The sequence below is a fragment of the Eumetopias jubatus genome, unplaced genomic scaffold, assembly GCF_037043125.1.
Source record: "Eumetopias jubatus isolate StellerSeaLion01/CBP00866 unplaced genomic scaffold, mEumJub1_p1.0 scaffold_1, whole genome shotgun sequence".
NCBI classification, from domain to species: domain Eukaryota; kingdom Metazoa; phylum Chordata; class Mammalia; order Carnivora; family Otariidae; genus Eumetopias; species Eumetopias jubatus.
The window spans coordinates 95,838,937-95,862,753 of NW_028274807.1; the positions used below are offsets into that span (position 1 = coordinate 95,838,937).

General features: G+C 39.1%; 1 protein-coding gene across 1 annotated transcript in view; it reads left to right on the top strand.

The window, feature by feature from the left end:
• Nucleotides 1-11,233: 11,233 nt before the first annotated feature.
• LOC114209014 (homeobox and leucine zipper protein Homez-like) overlaps nt 11,234-23,817 on the top strand; it is a 56,213-nt gene continuing 43,629 nt past the window's right edge. Inside the window, 2 exon segments of the mRNA XM_088023007.1 lie at nt 11,234-11,791; nt 18,540-18,752. Of these exon segments, the coding sequence (XP_087879133.1) occupies nt 11,234-11,791; nt 18,540-18,752 (771 nt within the window).

Here is a 23,817-nt window from a genome sequence, read left to right on the forward strand (position 1 = left end):
AAAATCCTTTATGTAATGTAAAATGTATAATATTGTACATAACATTCAGAATACAATTATTTTGGTAAATTAGTTTGTATTTTTAATGTCCCAGTTGCAGTATTTAATTATTTGAACCATATTGAAACTTCGTAATAGTCAATAAAGCTATAAAAAGAAAGTGGTAAATCTCTTGAAGTCTGTGATTTCTTATTAGTTTCTGATCCTATTGTTCAGTCCTTTTTTATAAAAGGAAAAATTTTAGGAGGTACCAGCATAGATTAATGAATTATAAAATGACTTTCCAACCTTTTCCTACTTTCCTTCTCTCTCTCTCTCTCTCTCTCAATTGGATTGGTACTTGATTTTCTTTCCCCCTCTCCTAAAGAAAGAGCTAAGAATTGTTATTGTATTTGAGCTAGTTCTTGGGGAAGAAAACATAAATAGATAGAGAAATGTAAGAGACTGACTGTCATGTGAGCACACACAAAACAAGGAAACACATTTTAAAATTCCCCCTAGGAAAGCAACCAGCCCAAACCATTCTTCTCTGTATGACACCAAGTGTTTAGAAGAGAACTAATCAGAGTTGAGCTATATTAATGAGATGTGCAGAAATAAAATGTCACTTGTATTTATCTTGCCAATTAATCTGTGACTTTTGGTGCAGTCAATAAATCAAAGGATTTGGGCCCAGTGACATAATCAGAAGGGGGGAAAAAGGCACATTTATTAGGGACAAGGACAGCGGAACACAAAAAAACTACATTAGGACAATGTAATGACTATATATTTGTAAGCGTGGTTTTAAAAGATCCTGGAGTAAGGATATATTCTGAACCACGGGTAAGTCACAGCAACTCACTTTCGTAAAGGAAAATTATTGACATTTATTGAATGCCTTCATAACACAGGCAGTGTGTGAATAGGACCCACTTTATCCCCACAGCGATCCTTTAAGATTGATGGAATCCCCCTTCTCACAGCTGAAGAATTTTGTCCTCCTGGAGCATTTGACACTATGTAACTGCTTTGAGTTCTGCTTTGTCTTCAGTCCTCTCATGACATTGTGGTACATCTATACTGTGGCATGTTGCACAGCTGTTAAAAGTCAATTTCTAGTCTCGAATCTTCTTTTGCCTTCTATTGTACTATCTCTTCCTAGTTTTTTCTTACCATCCTGGCTGCCTTATCTCAATCTCTTTTTTTTTTTTTTTGCAGGATTCTCTTCTTATGCCTGCCCTTAAATATTAGTGTTCTTCAGCTTTTGTCCTAAAGCTCTTTCCTCTACAGCCCTCTCCCCATCCGTGTCTTAGACATATGTCTCCTGATTTATCTCTTCAGCCTAGCTTTCTATGACTCATTCCACCTCAAATTTATAATTTTCAAAGCTGAATTTGCCTTTTTTCCCCACCGAAAACCTGCTTCTAGGTACAGTATGTCAGTTCGCTAAGCTTCCCAAAACAGAAACAAAGTTTGTCTTTGATTCTGTCTTCACTCCCTACAGATGCTACCAAAATATCTTTAAATTTGCCCTTTTTTTTTTTTTTTCCATCCCTACTATTCTGGTTCAGGCCACTGTTACCTTTTACCTGAACTATTACAACAGTCCCTTAACTCTCTCATTTGCTCTTTCCTACCAATCCCTAAAATCTATGCCAGTGTGACCTTTCTAAAGGTAACATTAACACTCCCCCATCATAAAATTATTTAATAAATTGCTATTCCACGTAGGGAAAATTCCCAACTCTTTAATAGAGCCTACATAATCATGATCCGGCCCCATCTTATCGCTTCAACTTCTGATTTACATTCTGATACTGAATCATGATAAATCTGACTCCTTTTTACGAAGTACATTCCTCTCTTAATGTCTTAGTAACCAGCCTTTACCAATGCCAAAGCTATTGTGCTGTTAATTTAGGATAGCTGGTGTCCATTCTCTCGGTTGTGTGGAGTCTACGGAAGTAGAGAACAAAACTAACCCACAAAGAGAAACCAAAAGCACAGGCAGAGGTGAGAGTTGTGGCATTTTTTCAGTCCCTATATCTTGCCATCCTTGATGCCACCAAGTCTACCCATAGCTTGATTAATGAGCAAATAAATCTTACTTTTTCATTTGAGCTAGTTGGGAATGGATTTGTCACTTGCCATCTGAATATTCCTAATACTTAATATTCAGTTCTTTTGAATCATGCTTTCTTGTATCATGGTAAATTTACTACCTACTCTCCCCAGAAACACTGTTCAATTCCTATTCACTCTCTTTGCCTGACTCATTGCTTTAGGTGTCCCCTTGGATAGCATTTCCTCTGGGGAGGGGAAACCACCCACTCACCCCCTGCCCCTCAGTCTAGGCGTACCTTTTCTGTGTTCCTCTATAACATCCTGTTTTCATACCCCAATACTTACCACAGTGTATGGAAACGGCCTATAACCTCATCTCTACTCTTCTTGACATACATGTTCCGTGAGGGTGGAGACCTTATTTCTCTTGTTTATTGTTGCAATCCAAACACCGATACCTTCAAATATTCAATATTTACTAGATGAATGGATATCTTACAGTCCTCATCTAAGAATATTGATTGTTTCAAGATGATACAATGAATAAGTGGCAGAGCTAGGATTCCTTCCCAGGTGAATCTGATTCCAATGTTAATTCCAAATATAGCCAGGGTTGAACGGATCACTATCCAGTGCCATGTTCTGAGTTTCATATATTAAGAAGGTGTGCTTTAAATTCTGCAAAAACAAATCTAGTGGGAGTCAAAAACTTAAAAAATGAGCAAAATCTCAGCCATAGGGTCTTAAGGAGGAACCAACAAATTGGAATTATTTGATCAGAGAAAGATACATGGTCAAAGGAAAATGTAACATTGTATGTCTATCTTCTTAGAAGCATCGACTGTAGTGTGAGGAATAAAGAATTTTTTGAGAAACAGGTTGGTGGAGTTACGAAATCTAGAGAGGTTTTCAAATCAGAATACATTAATCAATTAAGACTTAAAAGAGCCCCGCCCAAGCAAGGAATAGATGCAATATTCTCTTAGAATGTCCTTGGGTCTTGCGACTGCCTGCTGCGGAGGGCCAGGTGGTGTGGTGGAGTAGGCCATGTGTTCATCCACTTGTTGTCCTTTTGTCTGCATACCATTCCCCTTCTGCTCTTCGTTTGTAGAAAGGCCTAATCCTGTCACCACAGAATTGGTCCCCAAACCAACCATTATACTCCATCTTCTGGGATTTCCTTTTTTTTTTTTTTAAGATTTTATTTATTCATTTGAGAGAGAGAGAAAGAGGACATAGAGCACAAGCAGGGGGAGAGGGAGAGGGAGAGGGAGAACAGACTCCCTGCTGAGCTGGTATCCCTATGTGGGGCTTGATCCCTGAACCGAAGGCAGGCGCTTAACCCTCTGAGCCACCCAGGCACCCCCTTCTAGGATTTCTGTATGAGGCTTGATAAGAGAAATGCTCTCTGGCTGCTGACGGTGGAAGGAAATGTATATCTGGAGCTTCCAGGAGTCATAATCCTCATGACCTGGAGAACACCCAGTTGCAGCAGGAAGAAATGAAGCTAATACAGAATGAGGGGCAGGATTGGGATATCAGGGAGGAAGAAGCAAAGTGGGAAAGGGAGAGAGACAGAGACAGAATGATAAAGAGAATGGTATCCAAATTCCCAGGTTCTCACTTCCTTTAGTTTCCCTCCTTTTTTTTTCTTCAGCAAGTTTGAGGTTCATTTCAATCACATACAACCTAAAGAATACTGATTACTTCAGCATTATATATAAATTACAGTATTCTGTATCGGCTTCATTTCTTCCTGCTACAACTGGGTGTTCTCCAGGTCACAAGAAGTAAGACTCCTGGAAGCTCCAGATGTATATTAGATAGGTAGACAGGTAGACAGATAGATTAGATAGATAAATAGATTGATAGATTAGATAGATTAGATAAATAGATTGATAGATTAAACAGACAGACTGATTAGATTGATAGATTAGATAGACAGACAGACTGATTAGATAGATTGATAGATTAGATAGACTGATAGATTAGATAAATAGATTGATAGATTAGACAGACAGACTGATTAGATAGATTGATAGATTAGATAGACAGACAGGCTGATTAGATAGATTGATAGATTAGATAGACTGATAGATTAGATAAATAGATTGATAGATTAGACAGACAGACTGATTAGATAGATTGATAGATTAGATAGATAGACTGATAGATTACATAGATTGATAGATTAGATAGATTAGATAGATAGATAGACTGATAGATTAGATAGATAGATAGATTAGGCTGAGAGAAAATCCTTGGCATTAACTTTTAGTCATATTGCCCTAAAGGTAGCAAGTTTTAATAAATAATGACATACTTTTTGCCAGTCTCTTGATCTTCTTGTTTTCTCTTGAATCTGTCTTTAAGGCCCAGATAATCTGGGCCTTAAATGTGTTGAAAGCTGGGGATTATTTTAATGACGTTAAGAATACTCATATATCCTCCTTTAGTCTACACAAAAGATTGGCAAACTTTTTCTGTAAAGGACCAGACAGTAAATCTTTTAGTCATTGTGGACCAGAGAGCCTCTTTTGAAACTACTCACCCCTGCCATTGTACTATAAAAGTAGCCAGAGACAGTTCGTAAAGGAATGCATATAGCTGTATTCCAATAAAACTTTGTTTACATAAACAGAACGCATGCCAGATTTGGCCTGCAGACTGTAGACATCTGTTATATATGTTCTGAATGCTTGCTGTAAAAACAATTATTTCAATAGAAAATAGAGCATTTTGGATTTTCAGGTATCGTAAGGCTTTCTATTTCTTTCCTATAATCCCTTCTATTTTAAGTTGGCAAGCATTCAATATTATCTCAGATGCTGCATTTGTACACTATTTTAAGTAATTGGAATGAAATACTTTTGTCCTTCACCATCTTGGCTGACCTTGTTCTTACCATTCCCTATATGTTACTAATGGAGCTTGAAATTAAATGTCATTTCTGTTTCTGTTAACACATACACAGAATTCCGTATAAGATACATGCCTTTAAAAGAACTGATCCATCAGAAAACATGGGTTTGAGCAAGATGAGATGACTTCTTTTGGCCTGTGTGTTCTTGCTCTTTTTAAGACTTAAGGAATGAGAACCAATTACCACAACTGCCCATTAATACATTAATGATAATCAAATTTGTGATCTCAGCTCCAAATGTTTTTTTTGGGGGGGGGGTTCTGTAGGTGTTCTGATTCTTGTTAAGTTTATGTATCCTAATGGAATTAGACTTTTTTTTTCCATAAAGGCAATTTGAACACCTTTACAATCCCTTAGCTCTGCCAATTACCTCCTGTGGCGATTTTAAGGTTTATCCACAAAATCTGTAATGGTCATCCCTTTAAGAGCTGGAATCTAGTCCCGTACCCTTGAGCATGGACTAGACTTAGTCAATGACTTCTAACAAATAAAATTGAAGGGAAGTGATGGTGTCACAAAGACAATGCAGCATCCTCCATGTTCTCTCTTAGAAGCCAGCTACCATGTCATGAGGATATTTGAACAGCCTTATGTTGAGACCTACGTTTGTGTGGCAAGAAACTGAGGCCTCTAGCCAGCCAACAACCGGTGAGAAACTGAGGCCTCCTGTCCACAGCCACCTGAGTGAGTTTGGAGCAGACCCTCCAGCCCCAGTCTAGCCATCAGACTACAAGTTGAATGTAACCTCATTGGAAAAGCGGAACCAGAACCACCCAGACAAGTCATTCCTGGATTCCTGGCCCACACCAACTTGAGATAATACATGTTTATTCTTTTAGGGTTTGGAGTAATTGGTTACACAGCAGTAGATAACTAATACATCTTCTAAGGAGTGTTTATAACTCCAAGTGGAGAGACCAGTGGTGGAGATGATGTGCAGCTGCATGGTGGAACTGGGCATCTAGCCAGTTGCTTTGCTGGAAGTCAAGTCTAGATGCAATGGGTGACAGAAGATGAAGTTCAATTTACTGAGTTAAATAAATTTAACCGAATTTATTTGTTCTAATTATTAGATTCTTTTTAACCCAGTGTTACTCAACGTGGATTCACACCTGAAGAATGTCTAAACTAGTGATACCTGGGCTCCATGTCCAGGGACTCTGAATTACTGGCCCTGGGGTGTAGTCTAGGCATCAGGATTTTAAATTTCCTCAGGTGTTTCTAAAGTGCAGCTAAGATTAAGATTAAGTTAAAAGTAGGAAAGGGTAATGTTCCCTCCCCAACATCTCCCTACCAGATGATAAATTACAATTTAAATTCTGGGATTTCTATATGAGGCTTGATAAGAGAAATGCTCTCTGACAGCTCTGATGATTTTTAAAACAAGTCTCAGACCAAATCTGCAAAGCACATATTTATAGGCAAGCACACACAGACATTAAGCTTTCCTGAAGTCTCCATGAAGCACAGATCCCTATCCTTTTAGGCATTCTAGACAGGCAAAAGGTGTGAAAGAGTTGCTCAGGACAGATCCTATAATATCCCAGGCACAGAATTCAGCTAGATTTCTGGCCAGATCCTGCACCTGTCAGTCTTCCTTAAGAGGCTCAAGTCCTCTTACAATGGGTGCTAGGCTTACCAGGTGCTCAGCCCTCTCGTGGGATAGGGGGAGGGGCCAGTACTTGTACAAGACTTCCTCCAGGTCACCCACCGGTTTTGAAATACAATTTATTCATTTCTAGAATGAAAAAAAAGATGTCTTTAATACCCATGGTACTATCTAACAAAACAGGGCTGATTTAAGTGAAGAGAGTAAAAGATATTGTGATAGTGGCTTCTGGAGGGTGGGCCCTAATGAGACCACCAGTTTCTCAGCCCTGGATGCATATCAGAGCCACCAAAGACACTTTTTATAAAGAGTCCTGTCCTGACCCCAGTCTAATTAAATCAGAAACTCTGAGGGTAGAGCCTGGGCATTGGTCTTTTTTAAAAAGGCCTCTTGAGGGCGCCTGGGTGGCTCAGTTGGTTAAGCGACTGCCTTCCGCTCAGGTCATGATCCTGGAGTCCTGGGATCGAGTCCCACATCAGGCTTCCTGCTCAGCAGGGAGTCTGCTTCTCCCTCTGACCCTCTTCCCTCTCGTGCTCTCTATCTCTCATTCTCTCTCTCTCAAATAAATAAAAATTTTTATAAAAATAAAAAAAATAAAAAAAAATAAAAAGGCCTCTTGATAAGTCATGATCACGAAGGGTTAGGGTGGCAAGGAGGTGCAACCCTAAAGGGGTAGTACACCTAATGGAGTGTTCTGGGTGGTGAAACTCTTCTCTATTCTGACTGTGGGAGTGTTATGCAAATCTATACAGGTATGAGGACACTCAGAACTGTACAACAAAAGAGAAGGTCGAGCTTATTGTATGATTTTAAAAATAAAATATAACTCTTAAATTCTTCTTTTAATCTTTTTTTTAAAGATTTTGTTTATTTATTTGAGAGACAGAGCATGAGCAAGAGAGCACACACAGGGGGAGCAGCAGGGAGAGAGGGAGAAGCATACTCCCCACTGAGCAGGGAGCCTGATGCAGGACTCGATCCCAGAACCCTGGGATCAGGACCTGAGCTGAAGGCAGTTGCTTAACCGACTGAGCCACCTAGGTGCCCCACTATTAAATTCTTTTTAAAAGCCTCAGATGATTCTAATGTACAGCCAGCCTTGGGAGCTCACTGGATTAGATTCCTTCAAGGGATGATCCACCATCTTTGGGACATGTCTTCATAGTTAGGGCACCAGCAGCGTGAACTTCCTGCATTAACAAGCCGCGCCTACCCCACATATGCACGTAGACGAGCACACCATACTGTCTATGCTGAAGTATTCTAAAGCAAATTAAAAATGCTCTAATACTGAGATACAGCTGTCTTTCCCACCGTCACACTGGGGAATGTCAAAACATTGCAGTGGAGAATTGCTCGAGTCAATAGTTCTATTAATCTCTGCTCTTGGAGAAAAAATTCATAATGCAACTGCATTGCCTCAAAAAACACTGTTTCTCAAACCCATAAACTGTGGTTTTTATAGAATAACAAAGAATCCCAAAAGGAGAGTAGTTTGGCAGTTTAATTAATTTTCATTTCTGAGCAGGATCACAGGAAGAAATAAATACATTTTATATCACAAAACTGCATGAATATGTGTGTGTATATCAATGACATAAAAGTTTCAAGAAACAGTTCATGCCGTTTCTATTTTATTCTATTTCATGGCAGTGTCAGTCATGACTCAGGCTCTTGATATCAAGGTTCACTAATGGTGAGAAAATCACAGTTAAAGTACTCTGGGAGAAAATAACCACGTGTCTGTGCTTCTTCCTGCCACATGACAAGGAAACGGACAGGAATTTGACCTCTGGCTGCACCATTCTCTAGTTTTCTGAAATGAGGCAAGTTTCTTGATTTTTGTGCGCCTCCACTTTCTCACTTGTAAAATGGGAACAATTGCAGCAGCCTTCAGGTTGTGGCTGGGACCCCTGAATCCTCATCTGAAGCATTCAGTTCTGAAGTTTCTCTTCCCTTTTTACGTTTAAGACTCACTGAGAAAGACACGGGACATGGAAGCCGTGAATTGTTTCTTAGCTTAAAGGCCAGAAGAATAAACCTAACTTTTTTTTTTTAAGATTTTATTTATTTATTTGAGAGAGAGAGCGAGCACGAGTAGGGGGGATGAGCATAGCGAAAGGGAGAAGTAGGCTCCCCGTTGAGCAAGGAGATTGATAGTGCACTGAATATCTCTGTAAAGATATTTTTACATGCATCATAAGTCCTTCGGATAAACCCCTAGGATTGGAATTATTGAATCAAAAGTAATCTACATTTTCAATGTCTTTGATAAATTTTGTAAAATTGTCCTTCAGAAAAAGCGTGCCAGTTTTCTCTCCCATCTTCAGGGTATAAAAGAGTTCTGGGGGCGAAGGGTCCTCAAAAACCAGTGTGTTGCCTATGTTTTAACAAATTCATTATTAAGAGAGAAAGCCAGGGCACCTGGGTGGCTCAGTTGGTTAAGCAGCTGCCTTTGGCTCAGGTCATGATCCCAGTCTTGGGATCGAGTCCTGCATTGGGCTCCTTCCTTAGCGGGGAGCCTGCTTCTCCCTCTGCCTCTCCACCTGCTGGTGCTGTTTCTCTCTCTCAAATAAATAAGTAAAATCTTTTAAAAATTTCAAAAAAAAAAAAAAAAGAGAGAAAGAAAGCCAGAGAAGCAAATTATGAGCTCTGAATTCACACATCAAAATTCTAAATGCCATGTTACCCTAATCCTCAGTATGCAAGTTCTTTTTATTTATTTTTATTTTTAAAATTTATTTATTTGAGAGAGAGAGCGCAAGTAGGGAGGAGCGTCAGAGGGAGAGGGAGAAGCAGACACCTCACTGAGCAGGGAAGCTGGACCAAAGCTGAGGTTAATCCCAGGACCCCGGGATCATGACCTGAGCCAAAGGCAGATGCTCAACCGAATGAGCCAACCAGGTACACCTCAGACTAAACCCAACCTTATTGTTGTCTTTTTATGTTGAAAATTCATTTTTTAAATTATTTTTAAATCATTTTTAATTCCAGTGTAGTTAACATACAGTGTAATATTAGTTCCTGGGTGCAATATAGTGATTCAACAATTCTATACATCACTCAGTGCTCATGGTGATACACGTACTCTTAATCCCCAACACCTATTTCACCCATCTCCCCACCCACCTCCCCTCTGGCACCATCAGTTTGTTATCTAGAAATGAACAAACAATGAATCATGGAACACTACATCGAAAACTAATGATGTAATGAACGGTGACTAATATAACATAATAAAATAAAATTTTTTTAAAAAGTCTATTTTTTGGTTTGTCTCTTTTTTTCTTTGTTTTGTTTAACTTCTACACACAAGTGAAATCATATGGTATTTGTCTTTCTTGGGCTGTATTGTTGTTTTTCTTTTTTTCTTTCTTTTTTTAAGATTTCTTTATTTATTTGAGAGAGACAGAGCACAGGAACATGGAGGAGCAGAAGCAGAGAATCTCAAGGAGACTCCCTGCTGAGCATGGACCCTGATGCAAGGGTCCAATCTCACGACCTGGAGATCATGATCTGAGCTGAAACCAAGAGATGCTTAACCAACTGAGCCACCCAGGTGTCCCTTATTGTTTTTAATGATGGTATGTGGTAACTAGGGCTTATCAGAGCTTTCAATATATTAAATATTCAAATATCTTAAAAATAGTATACATTCTTTAGTCTCCAATGATTCAGGACACTCTGGCTAGAGTCAGAAAAATAAGCAGTTGTTCTGGCCAAAGAGGACTGAGTAGTTAATACAAACTGATCAGCCCATCCACATCCTTACTTTAACCAGAAAAGTTTCACTTTTATGGGTTTGCCTTATGGAAAACTAGTAGTATAGGAGGGAAAATGAGATGATCATCCTAGCTAAGGAAAAAGTTGTGCCAAGAGTCTCAGTAGAAGTTCTGGGAATGGCCCATAAAACAGCCCAGTTGAATTCCTCATGGTTAACTCACATCCACAGCGTCCCAGGGCATTTGAGGACCTAGCAAACTAAGCAAAGTATATTCAAATATTCACAAGGGCACTTCCTAAAATTTAGAGATTGGAAATATATGCTATATGTACAAAAATATAAGTCATACAAAATGCAAGTTAGTGCCATGAAGTAAACCACAAGACAAAGCAGCTACTTGGTTCAGGCTCTCTCTCTTTTTTGTTTGGGGCGGGGGCGGGGCAGGGGCTATTTATTCACAGTGCGGATTACCGTACTAACTCCTGAATGTGTGCTGTTTAGTCCAGTGTCTACTGAAGCCAAGACCAGAAACTTTTCTGAGACAGGGAGGAAAACATAATGACCACGCAAATTTCGTGGTACTTAGGGTAGTTCAATAGATTTCAATCTCTAAGCTGGCTTTTAGATCGCAAAAGCTATGGGAAAGGCTGCTGACCCTGAGAGAAAAAGCAGGTGTTGGTTCACGACCTCAGGAGTGCCCCAGTGAACTCTGTAATTGGCCCCTGCATGCAGGGAGGGCCGGAAGAAAAAGGCAGGCCGTGTTGGTCGGTGGCCGGTTTAATAAGCAAGGGAACTTCCACGGGAGGCTTGTGTTAGGCGCTGCAAGCAGAGGAAAGCTCCACACCTGCCCGCCAAGTCCTAAACGTGTATATAGAGGCCCTCACTGACTCCGGTCACGCACACGGTCCAGGTGATCCCAACAATACATCACATGTCCCCGCGGCGTCCTCTCCAACGGCTTGGGGCGGTGGGAACCGCAGGCAGAAGGAACATTTCCAGGGCAGCGGCGGGGCGAGGAACCTCCGCCTGCCTGGGTCCAGCTCGAGGGTCAACCGTGGTCACCTCCTCTCGACGACTTCCTCCAACAGCAGGTGAAATATGTTATTTGAAGTGCAACAAAATCACTGAGGTGGCTAAAGAGCACAATACATGTTTAATAAGAAACTGGACTGAGAGGAAAATCGGCTATTACCGTACATTTGGAAAGGGAAGAAACCTGCAACCCGTAGGTTTAATCTGCTTGGAGGCATGCAGGAGAGGACTGCAAAATGAAATCTTGGCTTCTCACTTTGAAAATGCATTTGAATTTCATGTGCACCTATACATTAAAGTTTGGACTTGCTCATACTGCCAGTTGGTTACACGGCAAGATAGCCCATGGTCAGGAGCATCTCCGTGTGAATGCCCTGGGAAGCTTTTCCTGGCCTCTCGGAGCCTCACCTGTACATTATCTTCCCAGGGTTGCTGTAACATCAGTGAACCACACCAGGTACTCCCCTGTTGTCTTTTTCCTTCTCGTGGTTGTTTTTCTTCTTCTTTTTGTGCTAATCAGCTTACTAATATTTGAAATGCCTTAACGCTAAGACTTGAAGTTCTCAAGGAGGGTTGAACAATTTGGCCCACGGTTCTGGATGAAGTAGGTTCTCTACCTGCAGAGAATCTCAGGTAACTAAAATGTGTATCACATGTGTATGTGAATCTTGGTGGTGTGGGGTTGGGATGCTGCTGGGGAATGAGCCAAGAGTCTGCTGGCTGCCTCAGGGCTGGGGAAAGAGAAAAGGCACTGCAGACCCATTTGCCTAGAGCCTGCCCGCCTTGTTTGTATTTAGTGGTGATGAAAGTAATGAAAATATTTTTCAAAGATTATGACCCTTTGCAAACTCTAGGAGCAGTTACTTTCACCCAATGGATTGCTGACTTTGATTCCTTCAGTGGTTTAGTAATTCTGTTCTGTACCTCTCTTTGGAATGAGTTTTCAGAGCCCGTGGGAGCCTCTTCTGTGTTCCCTTTTCATAATATCTTGGCTTCCATTAGCTCAGAGCTGTAGGAAGACACACAGGTACCATCAAGGCTAATGGAGTGGAGACCATGATTCCAATTCCTTTTCTCTGCTGTTTCTTCCTTTAGCTTCACGTCTATAAATATTCTTGGTTTTTGAGGACCGACAGCTGAATTAATAAACAGTGCACCTATGCAAATAGCACAACAAGGACGTATCTGGGCTTTAATCCTTCTAGCATTTCCCTGTGCCCTGGTCTCAGCTCTTGAATTCACGTGTGCTCCCCGTTTACAGGCAGGCTTGGCTGTGGGCGCCCACCCGCTCTGTCCCGCTCTCCATTCTCCATTCCCTAGCAGTCTGGTAACGTCAAGATTTTGTGAGTCGGCATTCACTGCAAAAGACCAGCTGGCCACTGGCCAACATCCCGTGGCTTGCTGGCTTATTTTTTGTTTTATTTGATATCATAAGAGTAATAAGTAAGACAAAGTTTACACTAAGCCAAAGAACTGGCTTCTGGAAGGAATCTTAATGTTATACTTTTCTTTTTAGATAGCTTAGAAAAGCAAATATTCTATGGCTGGATATCAGTACTAATTTTTTTTAAAGATTTGTTTGAGAGAGAGTGTGTGCCTTCACACAAATGCATGTGGGGTGTTGGCGGGGTTGGGGGGGGAGAGGAAAAGAAGCAGGCTCCCGGCTGAGCAGGGAGGCAGAAGAAACAGAAGAAGCAGCAGGTCTCCATCAGAGGACCCTGACTGGGATCATGACCTGAGCCGAAATCGAGAGCCAGACACTTAACGAACTGAGCACCGAGGCACTCCTCAGTACTAATTTTTATATAATGTCTATGTTCTAGAGAGTGTCTTCATTTAATATAAAATGCTTCAGCCATTTAAGATAGCCATAGACATTAAATATATTCTATGAAAACTTCAAAATATAGCATTAATTTTATGTATATCCGAGAGCCTGATATAAGCATATGATCTGTTTTAATGAAGAGGTAACTCACTCAACAACCTCATCCATATGTAGAATTGTTGAATTAAGAGGGACTATAATATTGTGTATCTTCCCTAGCCCACAATTTGAGGAGAAATCATTCAATTATTAAACTCCCTCTCTAATACATTTTTTCCACTTCAGAAATTATAATTATGCCTTTACCTTACATATGAAAAATTAATGAACTGTCATTTATATTTTGATGGCTAGGATAAAAAACTAGTCAGCACCTTCATCTCATATTCTTCTCTTGTAGCTTTCTGTTATTTCCCCAGGGATACAGTGCCAGTATATCTTTAAATCTATAGGTGATGCCAACAGCAAGTAAGCTTTTCTGGTGATTCAAACACTCTTAAGTCCCAAATGTAAAATTTGAAAAAAATATCCAACTGTAAATATTTTGTGCCCGCTGAAAATCCTATATGTCTCCCTGTTGCTTAGAAATGTACTTAGCCTCTTAGGTGATGTTTCTTAGAAAGCGAAGAAATTGCTAAAATTAAAAAAAAAATAGTAGTTCTAGGTTCCAATTAATATTATTACTTTTAAGTATATTTGAGTTGTGTTTTCAGAATTTAATGTACTTGCCAAGTGATATCAGAAGCAAAGTCTAAATGAATAATTTTTCTTTGTCCTTATTTCAAACTGAAAATATTCTTAGGATAAAAAGGGAGGGACATGAGTGAGAAAATAAAAGGTTCATGTGTTTTTGTTTAATCACAAATGGCTTCATATATTTAGAACTGACTTTAGCAATTTTTTTCTTTTGTGAACTTAGTAAAATAATTGCCAAATTTATTATTCAACAATTTAACAATGAATGGATTAACTGTAGCTTTTGAAATTATTTCCAAAGCTATTGTATATTTTTATGAACAACCAAGAAGGAAAGGTCATCATTTAGAAAAGATAATGGGAGAAGGTCTGACTTGTCTTTTACTAAAGGTTCTATCAAATTAATTGCACAATATGAGAAACCTAAAGCATCATCTGTCAGGCAGGAATGAAATGGTCTATTGTTAATGGAGAAAATATAGTATTAGTTTCACATCACCATATAGCAACAAATAATTAACTGGCAGAGGTAGGTTATTCAAAAGCTTAAATAAGATACTTACATACTGCTTTGAAAAGTGATCATTTTAGATAAATGAAGATCATGTATGTTTACAAGAGAAAAGAGTGATAGCATAAAAAAACAATAGTTTTCCTGGTTAATGTCAAAACAATTAAGGCATCAGCAAATTTCTACCTAACAATGAACCGTACCCAAATTTGACATTAGTGTCTCCATTTGCTTCCTAGAGCTGCCAATAGCAAATTAGCACAAACTGGGTGCCTTAGAACAACAGAAATGTATTCTCTCACAGTTGTGGAGGCTAGAGGTCCAAAGCCAAGTTGTCCGCAAGCTTTGTTCTTTCTGTTCTGAGGGAGGTTCTGAGGGAGAATGTGTTCCAGGCCTCTCTCAGCTTCTGGTGGTTGCCAGAAATCCTTGGTTTTTCTTAGCTTGTAGGTGCATCACCTTCACATCTGTCTCTGTCATCACGTGGTGTTTTCCCTGTAAGTCTCTGTTGTCACATGACCTTCTTATAAGGGCATGCACTGTTGGGGCCCAGTGTGTTCTAGTATGATTTTGTCTTCACTAATTACTTCTGCAAAGACCCTATTTCCAAATAAGGTCATATTCTGAGGATCTGGGTAGACAGGAATTTTGGAGGGACAATCCAGTAGAGAATCTTAACCATTGGAAAGAAAAAATGAACAGTTTAAAAAAGTGGCTCAGAGTGTTTTTGGTATTCATGGGCTTAAACTGACAGTCAAACAATTTTATTTTGGGAAGTACGTTATTAAATTTTTATTCAATTTTATTAGACTAAAGAACTAGGAAATAATACTATTTGTAGGAAATGTTGGCATAGTCTCTATCCACATTATCAGAAAGAATCAGTAAATATTTATTGAACATTTACTATGCCCCAGGCACATCTTTGTAGAACATTGGTCTTTCATCTATCTGAAACATAACTACTATTGATTAAAATATTTATTATATCCATTCTTGATTGCTTGTAATACATAAAGTAGGGCATGAATTGTTGGAAAAAGGAAAATAAGAAAGACCTAGTACTTGTCCTCAAAAGTTTTCAAATAAAGACCTACTCTATTGTAAAGAAAGGTGCAGTTTGGTAAATGAGGGCATGACAGGCTATTACCTACTAGCCAGATAATCACAGGCAGGTTAGTAAACTTCTCTGCATCACACTTTCTTTATCTGTTAATAGGGATGGTGATATTTGTGTCTCAGAAGATTGTTAGGAGGATTGAATAAATACATGCATCAAAAGTGTTCAGAACCATGCATGGACACAGGAAGCTCTGTATAGGTGTTAGCTACTATTACAAAAGAAAAAAAAAGGCTGGTGCATATCAACATTTAAGGATGATGTGGGACAATATTGTAAAGTCTTTTTGGGACCCAAATATTCTCCAGAAAATGGTTTCCAGAGAACACTGAGTAACTTGGGAGCTATAAATAATTTATTTGAGGCAGCAGTTGACTTTCTTATTGGCAGGAGTCATTTGTCTGTTTTAATGCAATGAGTGGGTTTTCCTTGGATAATGATTTATTCTGGAGGTGAGCTTGCTGTTAAAAGTGAATCAGGTGGAAAACTTAAAGTACTTGAAGAATTTGAGTTCTATTGGTGTGTTTTTGATATCTGTGGGTTTGAATGTTTCCTGCTGTGATGTCCTGGGACAATGGTTGTGACAGAAATCTGTACTCGCCCTCATTCACCCCATCAAAAGAAACACTGGCCCAAGCAAAATAGGACAGTTGCCTTGAGTGCACCCTAGTCATGGGTTCCTGTCTCCAAAGCTGCTATTCCCCTCTCAGACCGACTACACTTCCTGGGACATGTATTGCCACGTACAAAAACATGCCACCCTAGAGCAGATAAATTACTCTGGTTCTGCTGTTTTCTTCCGCCAGCCCGGCTAAGGCTGGTAGGGGAATTGAATGGAGATTCGGTGACCACAAAACTTGTATGAGTGCAGTCCTACCATTGACTACGAGGCAGTGTTTTTTTGTTTTTTGTTTTGTTTTGTTTTGGCATCGACCAGCAACATTCAAGGGGGTTTGTAGGTGGTAAGTAGTGCGAGGAAGTGAATTTAGGTGCTTAAGATAGCGGCAAGCAAAATCTAAGGATTGCAGCTCTAAACCCCGCAGTGCATTCATTAACGTGCAGCTGAGTTGAGAAAGCTATGGTAGACTTGGTCCCACGGCGCCCTGGAGGATGGCAGACTAGATGATCCATAGCTATGGTTCCACAACGTCCATAACCCGGAAAAGAGGCTGTGCAGTGCGTCCTCCTCCCATAGGTTTAAATGTGTCTGCAGTTTCTTCTATTATGCCTACTTCCTGCACGTGATTTTTTATGGTTCCTACGAAGAAAAGGATAAGAATAAATTTTCGCAAAATTAAACTGTCGGATACTGTTTTAAGTATTAATTAGGAAAGCTGTAAAATATCATTTCCTAGGGGGTTGATACATGTTCTGGGTTAAACGGATTTCACGGTAAAGTAAGTTTGGGAAACAGGTTAAACTGTGTTAAACTAAAATTCTTAGGGTGCCCATATAATTTGTCGTCCAGACTAAGATACTTTTGAGAGAGAAGGGGAACGCTGTTGATAATTATGCAGGAACAAAGGCATAAACCAGGACTGTCCCAGGCAAAAATTGATGTATGGTCACCCAACTTATTGTACATCATATTAGAACCTTTAGAGTAATAGTAAACATTTGCTTAGGAAGAAAATAATACAGGATATTTCCCCCAAAATATGTACAGAACATGTTGATGGTCTGGGTGGAATAGTATTTGTGAAATGTCAGTTTTAAATATGTACTTAGAAACAGTGGATTCTGCATCCCATCCTCATTTCAAATTTAAAAAGAAACTACATAAAAACCAAAGGGAATTACCATCTCTATATAAATTTAAATGTCTATGGATGATAAATTCTTTAATGAGGACTTTAATTGTGTAATATAAATCCTTGGGATTAAAGGTTTCTAAGGATGGCTGATATCCTATTAACTTTTTAATAATGTTATAATGCCCCAGGAGGAAGTTAGGTTTGTCCCTAAAGAGCATTAGAACAGTCTGCCTATTTTGCCAACATTTTTATCATGGTGACTTTTGATTCTAAGAGTCTTTTATGGTTGTTTCAGGAAAATGCTTTATTGTAAGTCCCTTTCATTTATGGGCATAAGATCATTTAAGTGCAGATTTTCTTGTTGCTGGAGCTATCCCTCTTATGGTCCTAGCAAATGCTTCCAACTTTATAAAATGATAATGAGAGTTTAATGGCTTTCTTCACCCTCCAGGAAAAATGGTTTCTAGCACATTAGAGATAGAGGACTTTGCTTTCTCTGGGAGGACAAAAAACAAAATTGACCCCAGTTCTCAAGTTTTAATTCTCCAATGGTTATTTGGATACTATTCTTTGCATGTTTCAATCTGTTTTCAAGGAGCCCCAAACTCGCTGATTAAAAACTAGCAAGCGGAAAGGAAGAGCAGAGATTCATGGCCTGATGCATGACGAAAGTAGGACACTGTAGTTCAAAAGAGAATGAACAGTCTTTCAGACATTGGAACAGCATGAGGAGACTTGTGCTATTAGCTATACCTAGAACACTGGCTTAAACCAAGGTAGGCAAAGGAAGGCCACCAGGGTGGTGAGAGGCAGGAGCGTGGGAAAAGTTAGAGGGTACTGGGGCAGAGTAAAATTTACAGGGAAAACTCAGCCTGCCTTAGATTAGCAGCGGGAACATTGCAGGCACTCCACAAACAGGTCAATATTCAGTGAGTGTTGAATGAATGAACGGCTCACAGTAATCAGATCTTCCCTCAGTGTTTTCCTAATGTTAACACGTTGATTAGGAAATGCTGTTTGAATATAGAGATAAAATGATAGTTTCAAACAGTTATTCTGACTTTCTTAAGATCCTGAAATAGAGAAGATAAAACGTGCATACCCTTCTTTTTCTCTTGAGCAAATTACTGAGATTCAGATTCTTTGCAATTTTAGAGATGATAATATTTGCTATATCTTCCTTACCTGTGTGTTTGAGGATCAAATGAGATAGTTGTAAGAACGTGTTATGAAAGCATATTGGATTTTCACTCTGAGGGAATATCAGTGATTTATTTTAAAAAGCCTTTTCTCATCCAGCAAGTGATCAAATCTCTGCGCACACAGGAGAGGCAAGGCAGAGCTTCCTGGTTGGCGCGTGTGTATATGCTGTTAATGGAGCGGCATGAACCAGTGGTTCTGAATTTTCCAGCATGCATTAGATTCACCTGGACAGCTTTTACAGCATACCTGTGTTTGCGTCTTGCTCCAAGAAATTCTGATTTAATTAGTCTGAATAGGGCCCAGGAACGGGTATGTTTCTAAAGCTCCCTAGATAATTCTGTACGTAAGCAGAGTTGAGAACTACTGTTTTAGACTTTTTTTTTTTTTTTGAAGGTAGTGATGAATCTATTTTGACATTTTACTTAAGGGAGAGGGGCTCAAGAGGTAAACAGAAGATCAAAAGGAAGTACAGAGAAGTTGATTACATTCTTAAAATAGTGGATGGTAGCTGGTTTTTAGAGTATGTGTTTCTTAGGTTAACTGCCAACCTTGAGCTGGGTTCTTGCAAAAGGGAGATTGAGAACTACTTCACATTGTTACTGAAGAGTAGGCATGGCTTTCTGAAGCAGTTGAACCATTATGGGATAGACTGGTACAAATTCTTTGCCTTCTCTACTTCTCACTAGAGAAAGGAGAGGGAAATAGAACCGGTTGTTTTTTCCTATATTCAGCAAAAATTTACTGACTATCTGTTATGTGCCAGACATTGTTCTAGGCATTGGGCACATATTAATGATTAACATAGAATCCCTACCTTCCTCTTGAGTTTATATTCTAGCTGGGGAAGGCAGACAATAAATACATATTTCATTCATTTTAAGACACATCTATTTCCCATAATTTAAAATCTCTAAAATAATTACACAGTTCACAGTGGATATGGTGATAAAGCATTGCAACGTATAGTTATAGATCATTTTTTTCTTCGTGGTAAATAGAATAATGGCACCTTTTTTCATTTTTGAGATCTTAGTTCCAATGGAATATAATTATATAATAAAATTTTAGAGTCAAGGAGACAGACCTCTCTATAATCAACAAAACATCATCATATAATCCAAAAGTTGAAAATCTTAATTAACATAAATAAATAATCTTAATTATTAACAAGGCAATCATTAATAAATTATTAACCTAAAAAAAACACTGCGATCTCTTCAACAAGGTTTTACTTCTCCAGATCAGCATTATAATGCTTTCATAAATCTTACAAATTTTACTGAACAAATATTGTGAACCTTTTCAACGTATGTAATCAGTTTTGGGACACAATTATCCATGAGTTTCTCATGTTCTCCACATCTTGAGAAGTGAGGCATTGACTACCTCTTGTTTCAATTATCTTTTAAAGGATGTTTGTATAGCAAACAGCCTTGGAAGATAGAGGTAGTGTTCCTCTCCAAAGCAAAGGGCAGGCATCCTTACTGTCTAGTGTAATAAAGATAATGTCTCTCTAAAACAAGGAATAATTCTCTTATTTTTCACTGTAAAATATTCAAGTTCCCTAAGCTCAGGGTTCCTCTCCTATAGCACATCCTGCTGCATGGTCAGGCTTCATCTTACCTCTTTTGCATTCCCTTTTGGGAGACGGGGCTTAAGGAACCAGCACAAAAGATGCTTATATTCTGGGGCGCCTGGGTGGCTCAGTTGGTTAAGCACCTGCCTTTGGCTCAGGCCATGATCCTGGAGTCCCAAGATCAAGTCCCGCATCGGGCTCCCTGCTCAGCGGGGAGTCTGCTTCTCCCTCTGACCCTCCCCCATCTCATGCTCTCTCTCAAGTAAATGAATAAAATCTTTAAAAAAAAAGATGCTTATATTCTGGCTACTACTACTGTTGCTATGAATAACAAACCATTCTGTGTCTCTGACCAAGAAGTCTTACATCTTCAATAGACACTCTTGAAATTGTGGTTGGCTGATTTGTTAGCATGCAAGGAATAAAAAATTGTAGATTTTCCTAGCTCTTGTCAAGTAGTATCCCTTTTAAATAGCCTTTTTGAATTTTGCTGTTTTAGGATATGGAGATGATTAATAGAATACAGTATCCTATAGGGCAAGATAGAAGGCAGCCAACATAGATACTACAAAATGTACACAGTCAAAAGTAGTCAAAGATAGGAGACTGAGGGCAGTCTCCCCAGTAAAAAGTCATAATATCTTGCCTGATTTCCAGAAATGAGCCAGTTTTCAAACCCAGAGCCCATTTAGTGAAATGAAGGTTGAGTTCCCAGGAGAAAGGGCATTGAAGGGCACGTGGTAACAATGCCCCAGTATTGCCCCAAAGGGACGCACAAAGTGGCAACATATAATTTCCCTGTTACAGTTGAGCTAGTTGGGAGTCAGACAATAAATGGAATCTTGGCCCAGGTCCTACTCATAATAAGTCCCTAGAACCACACGTGGTCATTTTCCCATTCCCAGATGAGTAATTATAAAAGGCGTACTCAGCAGTTGGAAGAACCTCCATATTGATTGCTTGGTCTGTGGAATAAGAGTTGTCAAGGGGAGAAGGCCAGTTGGAACTCTCCTATCCCCTGCCAAAATAGTAAGTCACAATTATTTTAAGTTTCATGGGGGAACAGCTGGGATTATTGCTGCCTTTCAACTAGATGCAGAATTGATGGTCCCCATCATATTCTATTTAAACCAGAAAAATCCTGAAGAATGAGAGTACGTTGTGCCAGATGTGTGATATATTTGCCAAAGCAGGATCCTTGGCATAATGTAGATAATGTGCGGCTTTTGATACGGTGAATTCATCCTTTTTCAATCCTTTAGGAAGAGGGTCAGAAATAGTTTGCATTCACTTGGGATGGATAAGAGTAGACAATTAATGATTTTGTTCCAGATCTATGTTAAATTTTCTCTTCTGTCATAATATAGTCAAAAGGACCTGGGCTGTTGAGATGATCTGCAGAACATCACATTGGTTCATTATATCACTTATTTGTTATTTTGACCAGATATGCAAGAATCAGCAAATGCAGCCAATACCAGAAAGGGAGGAAATAAAACCCTTTAGGGTCTTGTCCTCAACAGTGTAGGATATAAGACTTGTATATTCTGGGGCATGTTGGGATGTCCCCTCAGAAATAAAGAACACATTTTTGTACCTCCCACCATTTAGAAGGAATCACAGTGCCTGGTAGGCCATTTCAGGTCTAAGGACAGAATATTCCAGGGTTGGAAAATAGTTCTAACTTAGCTACCAAGTGACATAAAGGCTGGGAGCATTGAGACTGGCAGAGGAAATACTTCAAGAAAGGAAGGGAAAGGAGGGAAGAGAGGGGAGGAGAGCAGGGGAGAGGGAAGGGAGAGGAGCAGGAGAAAGAGAAAGACCCTGAGGAGGGTAGGATTTTACCCTTAGAAGTTTCTCACAATGTATTTTTTTTCTCTCAAAGTGTCCACTCTCCTCCTCACCACAGCTTTGCCAAGGCTATCCCTTACAAATTAGAACAGGAAAGGTCAGTCTAATATGGGCACATGACAGCATTTCCAGAGAAGTGAAGTGCTTGGCCCTCAGGCATAAATAGTACGTTCAATTTAAATATGGTTGAGAGGAGGAAAGATGAGTTAGAGTAGTTTTATTAAGTAGATTTTTATTTTATTTTAAGTAGATTTTATGAGCTGTATCACAGAATTGTTTCTCACAATATTATTTTTATTATAAAAAATTTAAACTAGCTTAAATGCCAAGGAAAGGAAAAGTGGCTAAGCTGATTGCTTTGACATACCATGTAGTAATTAACAATAGTGTTTAAGAAAAATGCTCATGTTTTAATCTCTCCCTATATACATATATATACACACACATATATGTCACACCATGTATATAGAAGGTACATAATAAATCATCAGCAGTAGCAGCCTCAACATATTCATAACAGTAAAAAAGAAAGATATCAACCATTCACTTATTCTACAAATAGTTTATTGAGAGTACTAATTGTCAGTATAATGCCCATGAAAGCAGAGATTTCTCTTTTTCATTTCCATATTCCCAAACCCTAGAATAGTGCTTGGTCCATTTTTAGGAGCTCAATACTATTTATTAAGTGATTTTTTTGAAAATTTATGGTGGTATATGACATAGTTTCAGTTGTTCATAATCTCTAAAATACTTCGTCATGGGGCTCCTGGATGGCTCAGCCAGTTAAGCTAGTTAAGTAAGCGTCAGACTCTTGACTTTGGCTCAGGTCATGATCTCAGGGTTGTGGGATGGAGTCCTGTGTCTGCTCTGTATTGGGCTTGGAGCCTGCTTGAGATTCTCTCTCTCCATCTGCCCCTCCCTGCTCTCTCTCTCACGCGCTCTCTCTCTCAAAAAACAACAAACAAAAAACTTTGTTGTGGACAATGTGATATAAATGTGTGTATATCAGTTTTTATTTATAACCCATAGACATTTGGTCAACAATTCAAGGATTCTAATACATATTCCAGAGGTGATTGGTAATATTTGAAAGACATTGACCCATACTCCAGGAATATCTACACTGGTGTTTCAGATATCATTTTGTGATTTTTTTATTAGAATTCATTATTTAACATAAGGAATGCTGGAGGTATTTTCTCACTGGTGGAATGAATGATGTTCCAACTATGTTGATCAGATAGAAATACTTTATAGACATATGCAAATTTGCCTGAATGGTGTATTGAATCTTTCTTCAAATTTTTATTTAAATTTTAGTTAACATAAAGTGCAATATTGGTTTCAGGAGTAGAATTCAGTGATTCATCACTTACATACAATACCCAGTGCTCATCATCACAAGTGCCTTCCTTAATACCCATCACCCATTTAACCCATCCCACCACCCGCCTCTGCTTCAGCAACCCTCAGTTTGTTCTCTGCCTTAAAGAGTCTCTTACAGCTTGTTTCCCTCTCTCTTTTTCCCCCCTTCCCCTTTGTTCATCTGTTTTGTTTCTTAAATTCCACATGTGAGTGAGATCATATGGTATTTGTCTTTCTGTGACTTATTTCGTTCAGCATAATACACTCTAGCTCCATCTACATTGTGAAAGGCACGATTTCATTCCTTTTGATGGCTGAGTAATATTGCATTGTGTGTGTGTGTGTGTGTGTGTGTGTGTGTGTGTGTGTGTGTATACCACCTCTTCTTTATCTATTCATCAGTTGATGGACATTTGGGCTCTTTCCATAGTTTGGCTATTGTTGATAATGCTGCTATAAACATTGGAAATCATGTACCCCTTCGAATCTGCATTTTTGTATTCTTTGAGTAAATACCTAGTAGTGCAATTGCTGGGTCCTACGGTGTTTCTATTTTTGACTTTTTGGGGAACCTCCATA